Source organism: Lissotriton helveticus, chromosome 12, assembly GCF_964261635.1.
Source record: "Lissotriton helveticus chromosome 12, aLisHel1.1, whole genome shotgun sequence".
In the NCBI taxonomy this organism is placed as follows: Eukaryota; Metazoa; Chordata; class Amphibia; order Caudata; family Salamandridae; genus Lissotriton; species Lissotriton helveticus.
This window is the reverse complement of record NC_136073.1, coordinates 573538764-573561811: the sequence shown is the minus strand read 5'-3', so window position 1 is coordinate 573561811 and position 23048 is coordinate 573538764. Positions and strand designations below refer to the sequence as shown.

At 43.4% G+C, this 23048-nt stretch overlaps 1 protein-coding gene across 1 annotated transcript in view; it reads right to left on the bottom strand.

Moving 5' to 3' along the window:
• Nucleotides 1-23048, bottom strand: part of CFAP263 (cilia and flagella associated protein 263) — a 133386-nt gene that overhangs the window by 89021 nt on the left and 21317 nt on the right. Inside the window, exon 4 of the mRNA XM_078671213.1 lies at nucleotides 3985-4140. Within this exon, the coding sequence (XP_078527339.1) occupies nucleotides 3985-4140 (156 nt within the window). The remainder of the gene's footprint in view (nucleotides 1-3984; nucleotides 4141-23048) is intronic.

Sequence of the window (23048 nt, the reverse complement as noted above, 5' to 3'; positions counted from 1 at the left end):
CCCCTGCTGGTACTAAGCAAACTCTTCCTGCAGATATTTTTCTATGGTAGAAACTCACCACAAAAAGTATGTTTTGGAACGATATGGTATCGATTTGAAAAACAGGGCAAATATTCAACTATTACATAGATCCAACTGCAGCAATGAGATTTAATGGGATGGTGTCACAGACCTTATAAGTGGGGAAGGGAACCAGACAGGAAATTATCCATGTGCAGCTCTTTACGCTGCCAGTCTAGCCACTGATATTTTGGGTAAGAGCAGGCTCGGGTTGAGGAAATGCAATGGGATTTAGAGAAAAGAGATAAAATATTGTAAACGTGGATACCTTTTTCCAACTCTTGGCAAACCCAGCATAGTTGCTGCCCAGGATGGTGCAAGCTTCAGGAATTCAGGGTGCACTTGGTACACAATAAATTGGTCTAAGTCGGCACTACTCATGGTAGGCTTTTGAGATTGAGAGCAGATATTGCAGCTTCAGCTCAGGGTGCAGATGTGCTTTGAAGGGCACAGTGCCTTACATCAAATAATATCACAACTCTGCTATCATTTTCAGTCGCATAACCCCTCCAAAACATCATTTAGACCATATTTCATAAAATATTATTTAAAGTTCTGGATTACTCCTCTTCACAAGTTTGGACAAAGTTTGCTCGAAGAGCAACTTGACCTTGCTTCTAAGATCCCGAAAATAGAGGTGGCCAGATACTAATGAATTCATTAGCACTTCCTAAAAAAGAAGATGGGGGTGTGGCCCTTGTAGCTATATTGAACAGTAGGCCAATGAGGGAAAGAGTCATCAATTATACTATCAGTCTTATACTTGTGTTACGATGACTGTAAAATAACAGCTGTGCCCCCTGAACATCGAATCAACAATATCGAAAGGACAGAATATCGAAGGCAGAATATTAAATACAAAAGTTCAACAGATAAGTTCACATGGACGGCACGGCTCCCCCCCAGGGGGGTACACGCGATCCAGTGGGAGGCCACGTGGTAAATGCTACTGGATTACACGAATAAAGGTGGTCGACAGACATAAGACCCTGAACTGAGAGGGCCGCAAAGTGACTATCTCTAGAACTATGTATATATGGTCCTACATTGCAATGTTCGTCTTCCTTTATGATTACTGTCATGTTGATTATATAATGCAACCTAAAACCCAATAATCAAATTTAAACAAAAAAAAAATATCAACAGATAAGTATGTCTAGATTTTCTCTACCTAAATCCACCTATATGTACCTACGCAATATATATCTTCAAGGTGCGAAGATGTGGAGTTAGGAAGAAAAATATATACTTCCTTATATGCACTTAGCTTTCGATATTTTGTTCCTAAATATTCTGTCCTAGCTATTAGTATGATTCAAAAGGGGGTGGCGATGGACAGAGTATCTGAATTAAGCAGAACACTCCTACCCAGTCAAAAGATCAGGGCTTGATCCATTACCGTTTTTTAGCTCACTGCACCATCCCAGTTCAGAACCTGGCTACATGCAAATTAGTCTGACCCTGGCCCAGTGCATCATGGGAACAGGGCAGACCAAACTACCAAGCCAATTCTTTACTGGAAAGGAAACAAGCTTCCGGGGACCGGTTTCTGGCATTACAGCCGTCTTCGGCCCGGCTTGCTTGAATCCTGATGGTGCAGTGAGCAAGGGACTCACATCTGAGCATACCCTTCCACACTTGTGGTGGCCAAAACGATTCAAAAGGGGGTGGCAATGGACAGAGTATCTGAATTAAGCAGAACACTCCTACCCAGTCAAAAGATCAGGGCTTGATCCATCACCGTTTTTTAGCTCACTGCACCATCCCAGTTCAGAACCTGGCTACATGCAAATTAGTCTGACCCTGGCCCAGTGCATCATGGGAACAGGGCAGACCAAACTACCAAGCCAATTCTTTACTGGAAAGGAAACAAGCTTCCGGGGGCCAGTTTCTGGCATTACAGCCGTCTTCGGCCCGGCTTGCTTGAATCCTGATGGTGCAGTGAGCAAGGGACTCACATCTGAGCATACCCTTCCACACTTGTGCTGGCCAAAACGATTCAAAAGGGGGTGGCGATGGACAGAGTATCTGAATTAAGCAGAACACTCCTACCCAGTCAAAAGATCAGGGCTTGATCCATCACCGTTTTTAGCTCACTGCACCATCCCAGTTCAGAACCTGGCTACATGCAAATTAGTCTGACCCTGGCCCAGTGCATCATAGGAACAGGGCAGACCAAACTACCAAGCCAATTCTTTACTGGAAAGGAAACAAGCTTCCGGGGACCGGTTTCTGGCATTACAGCGGACTTCGGCCCGGCTTGCTTGAATCCTGATGGTGCAGTGAGCAAGGGACTCACATTTGAGCATACCCTTCCACACTTGTGGTGGCCAAAACGATTCAAAAGGGGGTGGCGATGGACAGAGTATCTGAATTAAGCAGAACACTCCTACCCAGTCAAAAGATCAGGGCTTGATCCATCACCTAAAAAAGAAGATGGGGGTGTGGCCCTTGTAGCTATATTGAACAGTAGGCCAATGAGGGAAAGAGTCATCAATTATACTATCAGTCTTATACTTGTGTTACGATGACTGTAAAATAACAGCTGTGCCCCCTGAACATCGAATCAACAATATCGAAAGGACAGAATATCGAAGGCAGAATATTAAATACAAAAGTTCAACAGATAAGTTCACATGGACGGCACGGCTCCCCCCCAGGGGGGTACACGCGATCCAGTGGGAGGCCACGTGGTAAACGCTACTGGATTACACGGATAAAGGTGGTCGACAGACATAAGACCCCGAACTGAGAGGGGCCGCAAAGTGACTATCTCTAGAACTATGTATATATGGTCCTACATTGCAATGTTCGTCTTCCTTTATGATTACTGTCATGTTGATTATATAATGCAACCTAAAACCCAATAATCAAATTTAAACAAAAAAAAATATCAACAGATAAGTATGTCTAGATTTTCTCTACCTAAATCCACCTATATGTACCTACGCAATATATATCTTAAAGGTGCGAAGATGTGGAGTTAGGAAGAAAAAATATATACTTCCTTATATGCACTTAGCTTTCGATATTTTGTTCCTAAATATTCTGTCCTAGCTATTAGTATGCCACGATATTTTTGTGTCGATATTCAGTAGTACAATCGCTGTCGTCCTGCTATGCAGTATCCTGCCCCTGTTCCAGATAATGTAATCCATAAAGTAAAAATTGCAAGCCAATGTAAATATATTTGCAAAACATGCTATTGGTTTAAGGTGCAATGAAAGTGAGATCACAACACATTTTGAATCAGTATACCACCACATGAGTTGACGTGCATGTCCTTTTTTGTCACCACCCACTCTGTTGATGTCTCTGTGTACTGAGGTTCATCTATGTATAAACACTTCTGTTGGAAGGGTTATGAACTACAATCAATATTATTTCATCTATACTCTGCTTATTTCTCTTTTTCTCTTTCTTCTGGCCATTGTCTCTACACTTTCAAGCACTCCATCAACTGATAATCTACAATATGCCAGAGATGTGAAGAAATGTTTGTATGAATCCAGTGACAATACTATCATGCTTTTGTAGGTCAAATTCAGGCGCTTTACAAATAGGAATTATTTATTATTATTATTATTATTATTATCTTATCTTGGTTTTTTACCACTATTCATTGAACTGCATTAGGCGAACAACTGAGTGTTTGTGGTATACATGAGTCATAATATGACAAGCATCATGTAGAGGGGCTGAATGTTTCAGACATGGTGTTGTCAAGGAATGGCAGGTACTGTGGGAACGTCCTGAATGTCCATTAATACCTAAATCATAGAATGGCAAGGACTGTCATGAAAGGTGGAGATATCCATGGAACAGAAGAGTATGTGGAGTGTTCCTGTCACATTTTAGTCCTAGAGTACCAGAGAATTTGAGACAGCGCAGTTACACTTAAATTTCTTGATGAATCACACTTACCTTGGCTCTCATCTTCTCTTCGATGTATCGCATCACCTTTTCTGAAGTAATGACTGAACTTTTTTTCTTAAGCGCAGGTTTGACCACATCACGTTCAAACTCGGCGACTGCTTTCTTAATTTCAGTTAAACGGACATCAGCTTCTTCCATAATAGCCTGAATGGATTACAAGAGGGTTCAAGGAGTGAGTCCCTGCGACTTTGAGAAGACACCTCAAACAAAACATGCAAAATTATATGGATAAAACATAAAATGCACGCCTCCTCAACACTTTTTTATAAGGGGATGTGTGAGGAAACACCTCAAATAAACAATGCCTCAGTAATTTTCACACAACCATATTGTTAATGTGTGAGGGAATTAGACGGTTGCAGGTGAATAAATCAATAACTTATTTTTAAATCACTCAGTATATTTTTATTTGTAAAATTATTTACAAAATAATGGGCTCCTTTGCAGATTATATTTCTTTCCAATCAAATGTTAGCAATGTTTACAATCATGGAGAAAGGATATTTGCAGTTTATTTTCTTAATAACTCCATTTGATCTTTATGGTTATTTTTCACTCTTCTGAAATGCACAACCTAGGGCACCCGTCTCCAGTGACTATTTGCCAATGAAGGCTACTTTAAAACACCAGTAAAGAGCTGGAAATGCATCCTCTGCTTTAACAGTACTTTTGTTATTTCTAGATGAATTCTCAATTTTAGGCACAGCTACTGTCCCTCTCTCCCGCACTTACTCCTTTTACTATTACTTCGTCTTTGGACCCTGGCTTTTTCATCATTGGGGCATGGCCATCCCCAGACTCCTCATCACTCCAACTTGACGAATTTACTTTTCTAAATCTAACTCCTGCCAATTTTCATCTTAATGCTGGTCTCAACAACTTGGAGTCTAAGGAATGACAATGTTGAAGTAATTATATTCATATAGGGTTTGGGATACACATGGGCGGTAGCCCAATTATATTTAGTTTTCAGTCAAAAATCTTTCTTCGAAGAAACATTTAATCAAAGTGTATTTCAATCCTTTTTTTCCCCAAGAGTGTATTTTTTAACAAAAAAGAAAAGATATCGGACTAGGTAGACACCTCTATCCAATATGTTCTCTCTAGCTCTTATCTTGTCACATCATTCACAAAATGTATAGAATTGTGTTTACTACAGAAAAACGTCAAACTAAAAAACGAGACTTTTATGTACTAGTACAATAAATAATAATTAGAACAAATAAAAACAAAACATGCACAACAGCAAAAAAAAGACCCAGCATTACATCACATGAGGTTTACTAAAAATTAGAAAGCATACACATTGTTGAAAGAGGAGTGAATTGCAAAACACATTTTAATAGTAAAAACTACTCTGATCCCTCAAAATTATTGTGACATACAGATCAACAGTTCTAAAGATGAAACAGTGGCTATGAAATGCCCAAACCATCAGCTTCTCACTATAGATTTCTTTTTCTAGTTAGGTTAGACTAGAAAAAAATATATACAGAGTAGTTGGGTCGGTAGTGAAACTATAGGGAATACCAACAGTGTAGAATTATTCAACTATCAATTCTGCATAGGGCAGTGGGTGTATAATTGGGTGGGGCCGGACAAATAGCAGCTTTTACCACGCATGCCAAAACTACGCGTGGCTTAACAACGCAGTCAATACCACGACTGTGTCATGACCACGAGTTCCATTAGAACGCAAGTCATTACGACAACTTGCTTTAAGGAAATGCTGGACTTTGTAATAGTTTAAATTACTATTCCAGCTCCAGTCGGTCTATCAGTAGGGAAGGTGTTGGACTTAAAATCCAACACCAGTCAAACACTGCATTCCCTAAAGCAAGTCGTGGTAATGACTTGCTTTGTAATGAAAGTTGTGTTGACCTCACCCACAGACATGGTACTGACTGCTTGTAAAGGCACTACGATGTAATGCCTGCATTCTAATAGATATTTCCAGGCCCAGGCCCTCACTTTTTTGGTTGTTGAAGTGTGAGAGGGAGGAAGTCACATTCGTACATAGGGTCTGGAAATGCAGGAATATTGGGAAGGATTTCTGGATGAAATTGGACTGATTTTGGAAAAAGAGATCCCATCCCTACCTCAGTTTAGGATTTTGGAAATGCCCATTAATGTAGGTCTCACTGTTGCTAAAAAAGACATTGCTAGATGATGGGGATGAATTGGTGCATAAAATGAATTCTAATGTAAAGGTTGCCCCCGCAAGTTTGACAACATCCAGGGGAGATTGGGAGATTTCTGTGGACTGAGTGAAGACAAATTGAACAATGCAGGGCCCCACAGCATTGATGAAGTCTCACAGGAAAGGCCATTGGGCGGCAGCAGTTGCAACTGTGGAAGTGGTCACACAAAAGAACACTAACTTTGAATGGAAAGCTTTACTGTGAGCCATGATTAAACCCCTAACTGGTTATGTAAGCTGTATTGTGTACTCTAATGAAAACAGTGACTAGATTGGTGGTGTTGTTTTGGATTCTATGATCTTGAAAAAACGCAACTAAAACATTACAAAACACTGGTGTACAATTATTATTACATATGTCAAGGGATCTTTTGAAGATTCAAATTCTGGATTATAGGAGAAAATTTGTAGGCTGGGACCAGCAAGGAATTAATTTTTATTTCAAGATATTGTTTTAGAACACTTCCGTATTTAAGCGAATACCATCTATCAAAATGAATGTACTAATAATCTGCAGGCAACTGCTTTACACATTTTTGCAAAAGGTCTGGTGGCCTCACAAACAGGATACTTCAAAGAAGCCAATTGGCCACCAGTGGTAATAATGGGATGCTTGCTATTTTATTATCACACCTGAGACACTGGAGTATATAGGAAAGAAGTCACTCTTGTCCTGTGTGCAAAAAAAAAAAGAATGATGCACTGTGTCACAAAAATATATTTGAGAGGTTGCCTCACCCATAGCTTGTCATGGTATGCTTCGTCATAGGCCACCTCTCACATTGGACTAAGACAGTGCCACACCAGCGGACTCAACCAAATAAATTTGGGAGCTCTTAGATATTATTTTACAGGACAAATTTGTCGATCCAGATTGAAGATTAAAAATGTAAAATAACTAGGGGTACACCTCAAAGGCAATTCCTTTATTTAAGGATACCCTGGTATAGGCTAAAACCAAAGTTGTGGTCTAGAGGTAGAACATAATGGTTCACCTAACCACTAGAAATACCAACATGTTTCGACCAACACTTGGCGCCGAATATTGGTCAAAAGGTCTTTGTCATGGTAAAATAACTCCTTATCTATGTTGCACATGCATTATATGCAGATAAACTGAGACAATGTTCTCATACCAAAGGGACATCTATTCTGACATTAAATTGGGTTTTCTAAACTAAGGGCTTTATGGATCACTGGGGGACGGGGGACTGCTTTTTGACATATGGCAGTCTTGGGGACAGTGCAGGTCGAGATGACGGCGTCAAACTCTTGCCAAATGTGTGACTACAGATTAGATGCCCCCTTCACTGATCAATGAAGCAAAAAAATTGCTAACCATAGAACAGTATCTCAACAGTTCACAAAACATAGATCACCGATTACTCATGAGCAGGAGTGAAGCAAGACATGCATATATCTATTTATGTGACCTTTGCACAGTGTGAACCTAGGAGAAAGTCAGCGCTGTACAGTGACATATGGAAAGATACAGTCAATGTGCGAGAGAGAGTAGGTTTCTTAGACCAAGAGAGGTATGTTTCTGCCCCGTGAGGTAGTGTTCTTTAAAGGTAAAAAAAATCTCTTAGCCCTAATTATGAGTCAGGCAGGTCAGAATTACCATATTAATTTATATTCTGCCTGATCATGACTGGCTTGTTGTGGTCACATGTGGTTTTCTTTGATGCAGGAACACCGGATCTGGGTTCCCCAGCCAGTAATTCCAGCTGATAAAATTACATGAGACTTTGACAGCAATGGTAGCCGAGCCTCAATGCCTCGCCACCGGCAAATATTTTCTTTTGAAAGGGTAGGCTGTGCTCCCTCTTGCCAAAACTATTCTTCTCTCCCTCCTCTACCCTCCAAGCCACTCTTCCTCCACCCCCTTCCTGCAAGAAAGCCACTGTTCCCATTTACCACCTGCTTACAGCAGGTGGTAAATTGGAATGTTAAACTTCCCAGAATAGGGAATACGGTCCAGAATTCCAGGCCTTCACTGTATTTTCTCATTCTAACTCTTAATAGGCACAATTCCAAGTAGTAGCTGGTAACAGTAATTCTGGATGCTAGGAATCTCCAGTTGGAATTCCGAATAACTGGTACGGAGAGCAATAGGCAGTAAAAACATACTTTCTAAAAACTGATGTAAAATACATTCAATATACCAGTTAACACAATATTGATAAAAGGCAATGATGTGCTCTCTGTAACTAAAAATAATGAATAAAATGTGGGTTCCATATGTGTTGTAAAATCAGGATATGTAAAAGGCTCAAAATCTCATTTCGGTGAAATATGTGCAGTTTTTGCAAATGAGCGTATTTGATTATTCTTATTGCGTAAGGAATAGAACTGGCTAAGGTTTACAAAAATTGTATTATGTAGAGCCTCCTGACCTCCAGGCTAGAATAATCATGTACTTGTGCAACTGGAACAGTGAAAAGGTGAATGCGTTAATTAGAATTTCTGCTCGACCTCGACTGTAGATACGCCCCTGGCATTAGAGTAAACAAGCTATAAGTATGTATGGTGGTACATGTTTAGCATGAACCTAGCCCAAGAGAAACTTGCTGAGCTTAAATCTACAGAAATTGTTTGCGCAGGGTACCAAGCAAGTTGCACAAAAGCCATTTTTCTCTTGCCATCTCTTTGACGAAACCCTCATCTCACAGAGTAAGCATCCTTACACAAACTGAGGACTATACTGGAAGCATCTGAGAGTCCCATCAATGGGCTAATAACAAGACAACAATCCCCTTTGTAGAGGAGCAGGCCTTAAGGAAACACTTGTTAGTATAAGACAAGGTACCAGGTCCTGAAGAATACCCACGGGCCCCCAGACTTCTAAATTGCACTGAAACATGTTGCCTCATGAATGAGTTGAGAAATGTATATTGTTATTTTAGATTTTGTGACACGATTTGGAAAACTCAGATTTTGGCAGGTGTCTAGATACAATGTTAACATTGTTCCACCCTGATCTGTTTTTGTTCACCCCTCGTCAGATATATGGATTTTACTACAATTATCTAGGTAGCGTAAAACTAGTCAGATTTGAATATCCCTCCTTTTTTAAATCAATTGTTTGAGACTTTTCTTCACTTAATATCCTACCTGCACCATATGACAAGAAGGCAAAGCTGAAGATGCTTGGCAATCTTTCAGCCTGTTTTGTGCCGCTCAAGGATACTTCATTATTTAATATTATTTCTCTATCCTTAGTACAATAAATTGGTTTCTCTTTGTATTGGATATGTTGAAACACTATCCAAACAATTAAGAATCTTTTGTTTGGGGTATTTGGTCTGACAAGCCTCTAAGGAAGACCTTCTAGGAGGGATCCTTCTCCACTCCCATTTCATCATTTGTAATTGTCCATCTACCGGCACCATCCAACAGTAATTTCCAGCCACTTGCCATTTCCAGCAACCTTTAACCAGAGCTGCTTTCAACTGCTTGTGTTTGCCGCTGACCCGAGCAAGCTTGGTAGGTTGAGGCGGGAGTCAAATTCGGCCTGGTCAACACTAGCAACTGAGGCAGATCACAATTTGTAGAGACAGCGGCACTGCCAAAATCACGGCCATCGTATCATCAGTCTCACTGGGGAGTAGCATGGATGAAGAAGAGTCAAGACATCAGTGGCAAAGACAGGGTAAGGGGTAGCTCAAATTTCAGGGCCCATCAAATGCATGAAGTCTGGGGGGGGGGGCGTTCCTTGCTTGCCCCCCCCCCCCCAGCGAGGATGCCCCCATGTGTACCCGTGGCATGAACTGGCCCCACAGCCTGAAAATAACGAATTGACCTGCATTGTCACAAGAGGCTGATGTGGATGCCCTGCTTAGAACTTCGCTATGGTTTACACATGTACAGCAGCACATCAGTCTCTTGTGCCCCAGGAACTGCTGCAGCTCTTCCTGGGCAGAATGGACATTTTAGTCTGGCATGTTGGTATTGTGACCTTAGGCTATCCATTAGAGCATGGCAGCAACTGGGGAAAGGGACCTCCTTGTATCAACAGTGACCCTTTTATTTATTTATTTATTTATAAAGTGCCAGAATCGACCCCCGAAAGTGTATCTCTGCGATCAAGAACGGGCTCCATGAGGGAAGACTGTCAGCTAGAGATCAGAGGTGAAAAGATGGGTTTTAAGCTGTTTCCTGAAGTGGAGATGTTCCGTGCACCGTCTTAGTTGCACAGGGAGCTTGTTCCAGTGGCAGGGACCAAGATAAGATAGGGCCTTTCCACCCTGCCTGGGTCGTTTAATTCTAGGCACTGCGAGGAGGTGCTTGGATTCTGAGCGGAGAGACCGCCAAGGAGTGTAGGAGATAAATGTATTCGCAAGATAGCTAGGGCCAGAATTGGCCATGGCCTTGTGAATGGTGCAGTAGACTTTAAACTGTACTCGCTTCCGTATCTGGAGCCAGTGGAGCTGATAAAGCAGAGGCCACAAGGCTGTCCTTGGGGGTGCGTTCAGAATCAAACGTGCCGCTCTATTCTGGACAACCTGTAGTCTATCAAGGGCGGTCTCGTTGGCAGACAGCAGAAGACTATTGCAGTAATCCAGGCGACTTAAAATAAGCCCTGGATGAGTCAGGGAGCAGAGGAAGGATACGACGCAGAAGACCCAACACATGAAAACAGGAGCCAGCTGTCATAGCAGTATGCTCCTTCATAGTGAGGGTCTGCTCAAGGCGGCCACCTATGTTTTTTACACAGGTTTTTGGAACGGGGGAGTGCCTAGGTCTGGGGGCCACCAATTGGGTGTCCACAGTAGTTGAACTTTTTCCGAAGAGCATGATTTCCGTCTTCCCCACATTGCACTGAAGAAAGGTACTCCTAATCCACTGAGAGATACTTCTCATTCCCAGGGAGAAGGTGGCCTGCACTGATGGAGTAAACTTTGCAAATGGAAAAAGCAGCTGGGTATCATCCGCATAGGAGACAGGGATGAACCCACTACTCCTCAACAGATTGGCCACGGGAGCCACATAGATGTTAAACAAAGTCGGGCTCAAACAAGAGCCCTGTGGTACTCCCTTGGACAGTTCTGTTGCAGCTGAATGATAAGAGCCAAGGTTAACCGTCTGAGAACGAGAAGAAAGAAAACTTGTCAACCACTGAAGGGCCCTCTCCTGAACTGTGATGTGGCAGGCAGGGTCATGCAGGGGTGGGGGCTTTGGGTCAACACTGACTAAACTCCAGCGAAGGAGCTTCACTACATGATCCCTACAGCCAAACCAGTTCACATTGTTTTAGGATTTAACCATCTTTCCTGGTACACTGGCAGTCAACCTCGAAGCTCGCCCATGGAGTTAAGGAGGCCGGAGGGTAAATGTATATGTCTTCTTTAACTTGGTACCTTGTGGACAGACCACATGTTGGAGGGGATCACTTGCCGTTACCGCAGCCATGGCTCTTTGGGATACTAGACTTGGATGAGGTATTACCCACCCAAAATGAAATTTGTTGGCTGAGGGGAACAACCACCTCTGCTAAACATACAGGTCGGGACCATAGAAATGTTTGTATTTCCCTACTCTCATTTTTCTCCTATGACTGGTATTGGTCTGACCTCCATCTGATTTAATGCTTGAAGATTCAGTCTTCCATAACGTACGGGTCCTACATTAGGGTAAGAGAGGCTGTTTTAATGCCCCAGCAATTAAATCGAACATGAACAAGACTTGAAGCACATCTCTAACTGGAGACTATGCATCCAGTACTCGGAGACTTCCTATACGAACAATCTAAACCATGCCAACGCCATACAACTGAAAATAGGCAAGGACAAAGGGTAGACACATCCCACACCAAGGAAGCATGAACAAATTTGCAAGAAGTAAACCCTCTGTCACTTCTGTAACCAGGACAGGCCTTGGACAGCAACTTCTTCTCACAAATAGATTTACTCCTCTTTTTCTACTGAGGTTGTTCTTAGGGCAACTCATCATCCCATATTGCTCTCGAAGACAAGATCATAGAGATGGGCCTGAATGTATCCCTCTTATACCAAGTTACTAGCAACATGTTCAACAGAGTCACTGAAGACAAAACTAAAGTTCCTGACTTAGAAGATGCTGTCAAACAGCTACAAATGGCCATAGCTCAACTTACTACAATGGCCAAAATTCTGTAAGACCATGCAGAGAGAGGCAAAATGAAACAACTTGCGCTTAATGTATTTTCCTGGGCAGTCCCTGAAGAGATGGCTGCTCAACTACAAGGGTAGAAATGAAATAATAAGGGTTCATTACAACTTAGATCACATAATTACCTTCCTAGATTACACCAAATTAGTACAAACACAAAGGAGATCCTTTAAAGAAGTAAAAAATAAATCTACGGTCTTGAAGTACTGCAAAATGTTGCTCTATCATGTTAAACTTAAGGTTTTCCATCAAATACGTTTTTTTTCAGGACCCCCAGAAGTGTCAAGAGACTAGGTGGTGAAGGGGGGCATGGCCAATCGCCTAATATGCCGAAGGAATTCAGTGACGCTCCCAAGGGAAGCCCAGGAACTACCAAATATCTGTTGCCATCCGAGATGCAGCTACTACCATAAGGCCAGGGGAATGCTGATAACCATCCCCTTTCTACGGTGTGGCAGCTTCTGCGACGGCGGTGGGTAGCAGTAAGGCTGTTTGCTGCCCTTGTGGAGACCCGTGGCCAAGACGACCTAAGCCGGGCGGTGACACATACGCCACTTGCACTCCTGTGCTGAAGGACTCGGATCGGCCATGCGCATTGGGGGGATACTCCCCCATGAACCTGGTGACACAAAGCGACTGTGCCTCTTGATCTCGGGCGGTACACCAGAGTTCTCCAAAAGCAGGGTGCTCACTTCCTATAACACAGCAGCAGTTTGGCCTGGACTATGTATTGAGAGGGGAACAGCACAGAGGCACTCTGCTGCAACCCGCATCCTGATGACCCATCAGGCCCAACACACAGCAAGAGTGGACTTCCCAAATCCGGAGAGAAGCGACGGCTCGCTCTGTGTGTCTTACCATATCACAGTGGAATGAGGTGCAATTAATTGAATGCTGCAAATCACCCCAGGACAGGCCTTTTTATGAGGAAGAAACGACCCAGAACCCCCTGTATCCCCTCGTGTGTCGACCAGGTCTAAGACTCCAAATAAGGTGGCTGCAAGCCTCCTGCTGTAGTATAAGCACTGAGCCTCCCCATAACTATAGACTTCAACTCCCCCTGTACTGCAGAGTGAGGCCCATCATTTCCACGTCCTGGCCCAGGGGCCCATCGTTCACTGTTTTCTGAAGCCTGCACCTGTCCTTAGGGCCGTCCAATTTATGCCCACACCATCTACTACGACAGACCACTCTAGTGTGCCTCACTTGGTATCAGCTGGGAACCACTGAGGTCTCTTATACGCAGCCATCACACAGGAGGAACAGCGGCCGGCCCTGGAGTCCTAATATATGAATGACATTGACCGACCTGCCACACCTGCACAGACTGTTCACCAGATGCATGATGGGGACACAGACATGGGACTGGCCACGGAGCACCAGACTGACCTGGTGATTGCATCAGGACAGACCAAGTAGGCAGTACTTGCCATCCCAGAAGCACTTGCGGCCACTCCATTGTCAATGAGCAGCTGCCACTTTCGGTACAATGGATCTGGACGACTGCTCCACCCAACCACCCCACATCCCCCTGTTGGTCCTCTCAGGCTAGCCCATCAAACCAGGCCCCTGGTGCTCCTGACAGTTGGCACTGGGTCCCCAGATTGTCCCTCTCCTCCATGTACTGGGCCAAACCCACTATATTGCCCACGAAAAGCAACAGAGAGGTCCTATAGACCCTGGTGCCATGCCTGGTTGCCCCTTGTAATGGGGTTACATTGCTCAATGTTATTTACAAGGTATCACTAGATATAGCCTTTACGGGCTAGAAACTGACTGTATCCTTCAGTGTCGCCTCCACGACCGCAGTGATTTTAGCATGGGATGCATTTAGGGACCAAAGCCGGCCCCAACGCCAAGCCACGACAACTCACAGCCGGGATGTGTCTGCACTGATGCAAATCACCTAACCACACAGGAGTGGACTATATCCCGCCCACGGTATCCACCAATACACCGGACAAACTGGATTTAATACTGCAGGAAATTTGAGACTCCAGTGCACCCACAGAACAACGCATTGGCGTAAGACCTGGTCCTGCTCTATGACGACCATCACAAACTGGCTGACAGGGTCAAAGCCACAGAGACAAATCTTGTGACCCTGGCCCCCCCAACAGGAAGCACACACAACTGAAATGGAGGACTTACGTTCACAATTGCGCCTTCTACACAACGAGTTAAAGATACAGAAGGCAGAGCACGATGCAACAATGTGCGCATTATTGGACTGCCTAAGGGCAGGGAGGGACGCAATGCCACAAGAAACATCCATTACAACGCATGCACAGGTACCACACGTAGCCTTTATCAAGCATTTTTTAACAACGCATATGCCTTTACCACGCATATCTTTACAACGAATTATGTTGTACAGGCATGTATAGTAAAGGTATATGTGTGGTACAAGTGGTAAGGGTATATATGTGTAGTAAGGGTAGTGAAGGCTATCGGCGTGGTTAGATTATTTCCAACACTATCCTAAATATTTTATAAATGTCAATGGTAACAAATTCCTTTAAAATAATGATGTGGAATGTGAGGTGGTTGGGATCGGTTCATACATGGCACTGTATTCACACCCAAATCAACCACCGCAAAGTGCACATAGTTTACCTAAAGGAGACTCATCTCTGTTCTACTAAGTTCGACAAGTTACGGATGAAATGGAGGGGACAACTGTCTGTCACTACATTCTTAGCTTTTTACAAGGGTTGTTGTATTCTGGATACGGGCTGGAACGCCATTTGAAGTTGTAGATAGAAAAGATAGACACAAATGGTCATTATGTATTTGTCCATGGGAACCTAGAAAGTAGGCGGTTAGGCCTGGGTAGTATTTATACCCCAAACTCAGACCAATATGTCTTCCTCTCACCTCTCTCCTCTGTGCTGGCCACTGGTCCCACTTACTGTGGATTATTAGGGGTGACTACAATGCAGTAATGGACACACATTCAGACCACTTCCACGACTCCCTGTCCAGTGCCCCCTTATTTAGACAGGCAAAGCCACTGCAAGACTGGGTGTTGGGCTGGTCATCAGATGCAGGATAAGACACTCTGTCCTGCAGGACCTTACTTCCACAGAAACGCAGTTGGGAAAGCTTGTGTTTGCCTTGAGCAAGCAACGCACAGCATGGCAGAGCTGGTATAACCACCATCAAGAAGAGAAGCAGAACCTAAAGGAAAACCGGCCCGTGCACCATAGGAATTCAATGAAACGTGCCCCCTGCAAAAAATAGCGAAAAGGACTGTATGCAACTGAAGGACAGATCAAAAAAGAATGTCTAGTGGGACCCTTCGATAGGTCAGAAACATAGACAGCTGAGAAGAGCCCAAACTCAACTGAAGTAGAAACTCAGAGTAGCCAAAAAGTACTAGCATGCTCTCTGTAAAGAAGCTCCATCCGAGGGACAAGTTGTTCTTATAAGAGATTCTGAAAGTCGAAAGTAATGCTCACCAGCATACAAAAATGTTTCTAAATGAGCAGGAGACATAGGTAAACTTCCTACCAGAAGAAAATACCATAAGCTAACGACCTCTTGAGAATGAAACCCATCATCAGAGGAAAAAGGGCAAGAAAACCTATTCAGTAGGTATCTCATAACACGCAAAAAGGGGACATAACCTGTCCTAGACAGTATTGAAAGAATAATACCTGCTAACCGCAGGAACACCACATCGGGTGTCACCAACAGGCGGAATCTAGACAACATTGGCACTGCCATAATATGGCCAGCCGTGTAAGAAATAAAAGAGCCTCATAAGCCTAGTATAAGGAAAAGACCTAAAGAGGCAGATAATTAGAAAGAGTAAAATTAGGAATCGATTTCACCTTGACTGTCGCAGAATCGCCACAAAACCAAGTCGGCCAGGGTACCAAAAAGATGGGTGCCATCAAAGGGCATATCAACCAAAGCAGCTTGGACAGCATCTGAAAAGCCTGAGGAACGCAACCAGACACAACGATGTAGCGCCACCGAGGATGCCATGACCCGACCCATCGAATCTGTGGTATCTGATGAACAGTTTAGCTGCCTGCTGGCCATCCCAAATCAACTGATCAAGATTGGATCAGTGGTCATCTGAAAATGATGGCAACATAGATGAATCCACCAATACGTGGTAAAAACGCCCAAGAACACAAGACATGTTAATGGACCTCAAAATAGAACTAGCAGAAGAGAAAGAATGCTTGCCACGTGTATCTTATCTCCTAGAATCTTTGTCCGATGGAACATTAGGGAGAGAATCCATATTCTTTGAGGCTGAAGCAGCCTGTACCACTAATCTACTGGAAGTAGGATGCCTGAGGAGACAAGTTGGATCTCCAGAAGCCGGTAGGTACCTGCGAGATATAGAACGGTCCACAGGGACACCCGTATCAGGTTTAGCCAACGTGCCTAACAAAATGTCGCACTAGGCCTCACTATATGGGAGAACAGGCTCCACGCGTCTGGCCTTGACAGAGGACATCGATCAAGGGATGAGTAGACTTTTCCACAGAAGGAAGAGTTAACTCCAAAATCATAGCCACGCTTTTTAACATGTCCGCAAAACAGGAGCTCGCCTCAGTAGCAAGGCTAGGAGGGGAAAGAAGTCCCAAAGCTGGGGAAAACTCTAACCCACCAGCCTCCCCTAGTGCAGATAGATAATTCATCTCAATAAAATGTGGAACAGCCTCAGATAAAGTACCAATATGAGAGGGAAGCGGAAGCAAGGCATTCACCACAGATGGCTCCATCGACTCCACAACCGACGTCAACCGACGCAGTGAAGGTGACACCTTCGATGTCGAGAGGAGGAATGGCTTTGATTGGCGGCGCCGACACCATTGCCGTAGTCGGCTGATCGAGGATAGATGCCAAAAGCCTTGCACCGGCGCTGAAGCAGAGTCAGCCGACGCCTCCTGGGGCTAACCCAATGACTCAGAGGGCCCAAGTGACACTGAGGGCGAACTTGCCAGCGTGGCTCCTCTAACCTCCATGGGGCCAGACGGTGCTCCAGGGGAAGGTGAAGACCCAAGATAAGATGTAGAGAGTTATAATACTCTCTCATCTGGGTCATCGAAACCCCGGCTCCTGAAAAGACGGGGGCCCGGAGCAGAGTCGTGTACAGACTCCTCATCCAGCATACGGGAGGAGCAGCTTGAGAGAGGAGTCTCTACGAGGCGAAGTTTGGGGATGCCGCAACTTCAACCGCCTGCACTTACCTTGGGACGTCAATGGGGAATAACACCCCCGGACACAGCTCCTGGAACGGTCCCGCAAACAGACCTTCCAATGGGAACCAGATGGTTCTTTATCTATGGGCAATATATAGGTGCCATCATAGTGGACTAGAATGATCCAATAGTGCTTTCCACAAGGTGCTTTGTATTGATGACTTAATGGTCACAAAGAATTTGCTTGATACAATGTATCATAATCATAATGAACGCCGTGAGACATTTATTACCATACATTGTATTGAGCAGACTCTGTACCGTAATTGACTTGGACAACTCTTTTTGCAAATTCTTGGTGACCATTAAGTCATTAATACAAAGCAACTCAAGGAAGGCACTATTGGATTGTGGATATTTTTTTAGACCTACAAAAACACACTACTTAGAACAAGGGTCCAAGGGCAAGTTTTATGACCCAGAACTAGATACACGCCCCTACTAGTAACATCAACACACAAAGGGTATCTAGGGGTCAAAGAAAAAAGCTCAACTCACAGAATATCAAGTGACATGACCAGGTATTAATTACTAGAAGGTGGGACACCCAAGTGCTCCATTATACATAACTAAATGCACGTGAGTAAAATTGACGTGGGCAAAAACACCCCAAAGGTAGGTGAAATTTTCCCATCAGTTGCCGATCTGTTCCGCCCTTTTTAACACCATCTGGGTTCTCCTTACCCAGGAGAAAAATTGTCCACGGTCTATTGGTGTTATAAAGGTTGTGAAGACTCAATGGTTTAATGTTGGAACAAACGGGTAGTACAGATATGATTGTGATGAGGCAACTGAAAAAGGAGTGCAAGTGATGTGAGTGGTGAGAAGATAATAAAATTGGATAGAGCTGAGTAGAATCCTTGTTTTTTAATATTTTCTCTCAGCTCGTCCAAATCTAAAACACTTGTGAAAAGAAACAAAAAAGAAACAGATTTAACATAATATCTGTTCAGCAATGGGGGTCAACATATTTCTGCATAAGTGGCTATTCTGCCACTGCTTTCGTCAGGACCTAGGTTTTTGCTATTGCCATATAATAAAAGAGTGAAAACATTTTTTTTAAATGTATATCACCTGAACTTTCAGGTTGTGTAATCCACCACAATCCTGTTGTAACGTCATATCAAAGATCGAAAGGGTGAGAAGAGACAAAAACAAAATTAGAAACATATCACAATGCATTAATATGTGATTAAAAACCATTCCTAAATCAATCGAATGGTCATTGTTATCAACTTATGAAGCCACTCACTAAATCAATGTGGCGACGGCGCTTCACCCCACCTGGCTGCAGCTCAGGTAATGAGGAGCACCGCTCTATATGAAAAAACATGGAAAGTTCTGTAGTTCATTGAATTCACACCTTTCAATCACATACAGGCGCGGTATCTTCCGTAAGCGGGAGCTTACTAGGTCACAAGAAACCCCCATGTTAGGAGGACATAAGACATAATAAAGTGAGATGGATATTTTGAGTAGCAAGAGTCAGAGGAAAGGCTAGGCTCACTTCCACCAATTGGTAAACACAAGTGGCCTAAGAGGGAGTTGCTAAAATCAGTATAGACAGTAGGCTACTGAGACAGCCTTCGGGGGAGGAGCAGGTTCGCTCAGCCAGTATAAAAGGCACTACTACCGTACCGTACCTTACTACGCTACTGTAACTGATGTAACTTGTAACGCAATTTTCCTCTGGTTTAGTGCTCCGATACCTCCGGGTCTAGCCAGCGCTATATAAACCTTTTTAGATGTACATTGTATTGCAACGATCCTCTGGTTAAGCACTCCGATACCTCCGGGTCTAGCCAGCGCTGTATAAACTTCTCAAATCAAATACATTCAAAACTGGTTTTCCTGATCACTGAGACCTGAGCAACATGGCTGATGCCCGGTGGAGCTGCTAGACAGCTAATGAGGAGATTGGCCCTGGTTTCCCCCTTGACCGTCACCTACCCAGCCGGACATTGGGCACAGTTCCTCCTCGTCTCCCCATTATTACTCCTTCCTCCCCTCCCTCTTACAAATTCTTGCAACATTGTTTATGTGTACTGTACTTTAGGTATACACCCGTTACAACGGATCTTTTACTCCGCACTACCATTACAACGCGACTTTTACTCCGCATACCATTACAACGCATTGCGCTGGGGGGCGCTCTAGGATAGGGAATAAGTATAATTTACTATCCAACACCTTCCCTAGGGTCCACGGGGACTGGAGTTAGAATAGTAAATTATACTTACCACTATCCAGCGCCCCAAGGCGCTATGCGTTGTAACGGTATGCGGAGTAAAAGTCGCGTTGTAATGGTCTGCGGAGTAATAGTATGCGTTATAACGTCATACATCCGTACTTTACTATGCTCTTGTAACTTATGAAACTTCTAACGCAACGATCCTAAATGTAAAGCGCTACGATACCCTCTTGGGTCAAGTTCGGGCTATATAAAACGTTATAAATAAATAAAATACTATGATATATATTGAGAGATGCCGGATGGTGAGAGGATGGATGACAATGCATCCTTTTCTTTTCTAGGCAAGTTGGGGTTGCTGGGATGACTGGCAAGTGGGTGGTCAGAGCGAAACAGAATGGTTGACTGTTGAACCTCTTTTTCTCTTTCCAGGATTTCTGAATGTATGAGGAAAAAATAAATTAGTTCAGCTGCAGCCACCACAAGTAACACTTCCTGGAATCTAAGGGTCTCTCAGATATAGAGTTGGTATTGTGTTTCATGGTATAAGGGAAATGCCAGAATGAAAAAGCTAAAGCATCTCTTAAGAGGATATGAAGGAATACCCCATCACACTGGGAAGGAACAGAATGAAATAGTTGCTAGAACCATAAAATATGAATGATAAACGTTATGAGTCTTTTTGTGAAGCAATAAAAACCATTGTTGAAGACTGTACGACATCTGCCTTCATTGAAACCAGTTCCTCACTATATGCCAATGAAATAACCTCGAATCACATTCACTGACAAATCATGGAAAATTATATTATGGTTAGAAGAAACAATTAAAACACTCTGAAAGGGCCAGTTATTTTTATGGACACCGGATCTAACCTAAATCACCTCACAAACATTCTTCTTTTTATCAGAGTTTGATCATGTGTGTGCTGTGGTTCGGTGATGACATTAACCGGACAATTTCAGAGGTTTTCGTCAGTGAATTAAAAGGCTTTTGCAATGTTATACGTCGATGTACAGTTGAGAATATGTTTACATTTGTGAACAAGAGAGCCCATCTGAGTGTATGATAGCACCAAAAAGTTGCAATTTCCTTATATGTTTGCAAAGGTTTGAGCTTCCAAGGTGGCTGAATAACATATTGTTCTGTGACAATAGCCAGTTGGATTGCTAAGCATCACTAAGAATGTAAAGGTTCACAGTCATTAAGCAATTCCGGACCATACATAGGTTACTTTTAAAATTACAGCCAAACTACCAAATACAATTATTTTAAATTTGGAACAAAAAATGAAAGAAAAAAACATTTACCTCCAGCCGGTCACCACTTCCCCTCCGTCCTCTACTTCCTGTCTCCAGTCCCAGCAACAGGAAGCACCAGGGGTCCCAGGCTCCCCTGAGCCATCACAACGCTGTGATTGGTCTGCGCGCCATGGATCGGTGCTCAGATGGGGAATGGGAGGCTGAGCATGTTCCTCACCAGGTTGTGCATTACAGACTGGTGGGGAAGATGCAAAGTGCGCCGGCCAAGCAGTCTTGCACACTTAGGGAGTGCAAACCATTCCTTCTCTTCCTCTGGCCAGTCCCGCCTGAGAGCCACTGACTTCAATAGAAAACTAAAATGATAATATCGATACTTTATTATCATTTTAGTTTTCCTCTTGAGCAGTGGGGTGACACTACCCCTATCTCAGCGGAGGAGCCGCCACTGGCCAAACCCAATGGGTCAAGGGAATATGCACAGAGGACTCCACATGCCCAAAACCCAATGGCCATGTACTTCAGTTACACCTGATTATACTCCCTGTAGATACTTTGGGCAAAGTATTTCATATCAAACTAAATAAATTCACTGAAAGTCTTTCTAAAGGAAATTATAGTTGTTATCAGCACACAAAAAATATTCTTTGTAAGAAAGCATCCCCATAAAACATATTTGAAAGGATATTATGGTTACAACACCTAACATCACTGACATTTGCCCAGGACCGTTAGTTAGGGAACTCTAACGTACCCCACCATATATTGCTCACGATCTGATACATGTTTTCAAAGATTACATCAAAATGTTGTTTGATTGTCACAAACTACTCAGGGATGACAGGGCTGACAAGGGCTTATGGCCCCTGACTTTGGTGGCTCATGTCGTTTGCCACAGGTGTCCTGGGGTTCATGCTACTAAGGCTATACAAACTGGAGCAATTACAGCCTTTCTTCACTTGACTCTCAGGGGGGCAAGAGCAAAGCAGTCAAATGCTTTCCAGGAAGATAGGTTGGGGGGCAAGAACTCAGAACTCAACATTCAACCAACAGATACAATAATATTTGTGTCCAGCCCAGTGCTAATCATTTTGGTTGAAAGTACTTCAATCACACAGCACCCTTAGGGAATTTACATACCGGGTAGTAATCGTGTTTGCGGACTTCTGTGAAGCTCAACACCCTTTTGGTAGCACTAGGCTTAATTTGCAAGTTGCCAAATGTGATGTAGATTCAAAAGAGCACTATCATTTTTAATAACAGAAACTTTTACTGCTCCTCCATTTATTTTGCCACTCCCATCACCTTTGATGGATCTGATCGAAATATGCCATAACCAACAGAAAGCTAAACCTTATAAATGCCTGCCAGAGAAAGGAGAATATTGTTGAAGAAGCAAGATAGCCATCATGAGTAACAACACATGAAAGTGAAAGGTCAAGTCACCCAGAACTGCAGGCTGACTGGTGGAAGGAGGCAGTATCAAAGGAGAAAGAGCTTGGGACACTCAGCTTTAGGACCACTCAGGGAAATAGGAGTCTTGAGCAGTGGCCTACCTGCAACATGAAAGATCCTCCAGCTAGACAGTATGGACCAGATGCTGTCAATACCAGAGAAAGTTGCTTCTCGAAAGCCATGCGCAAGAAGCAGCCAGAATCCATGCCATAAATGCCAATGCAATCAGGCGAACTGTCAACAATAAGAAGGCTGTGGAAGGAAAGAAGAAAAGTACTGGAGCTCAAGTAGAAAGCTACATAGCTCAGCAGATTCTCAGCAGAATATATTTTTTTTAAATAGCGCCTTGTGTACACTAAATCAATGGAAGCAAAAAGCCTATGATCAGACCTTGGAATAGATGGACAGATGACAGTAAGTGTCAATCCAAACACCCAAAGATGAACATGGGAAACCAAGAAAAAGACATTAGGAGACATCAAAAGTTGTTCCATTCTCACCAGAAGGGAAATTCATCAGCACTCAAAGTGACATTTAACTAAAGTATCACTAAAGCAAATGAGGTACTCCTC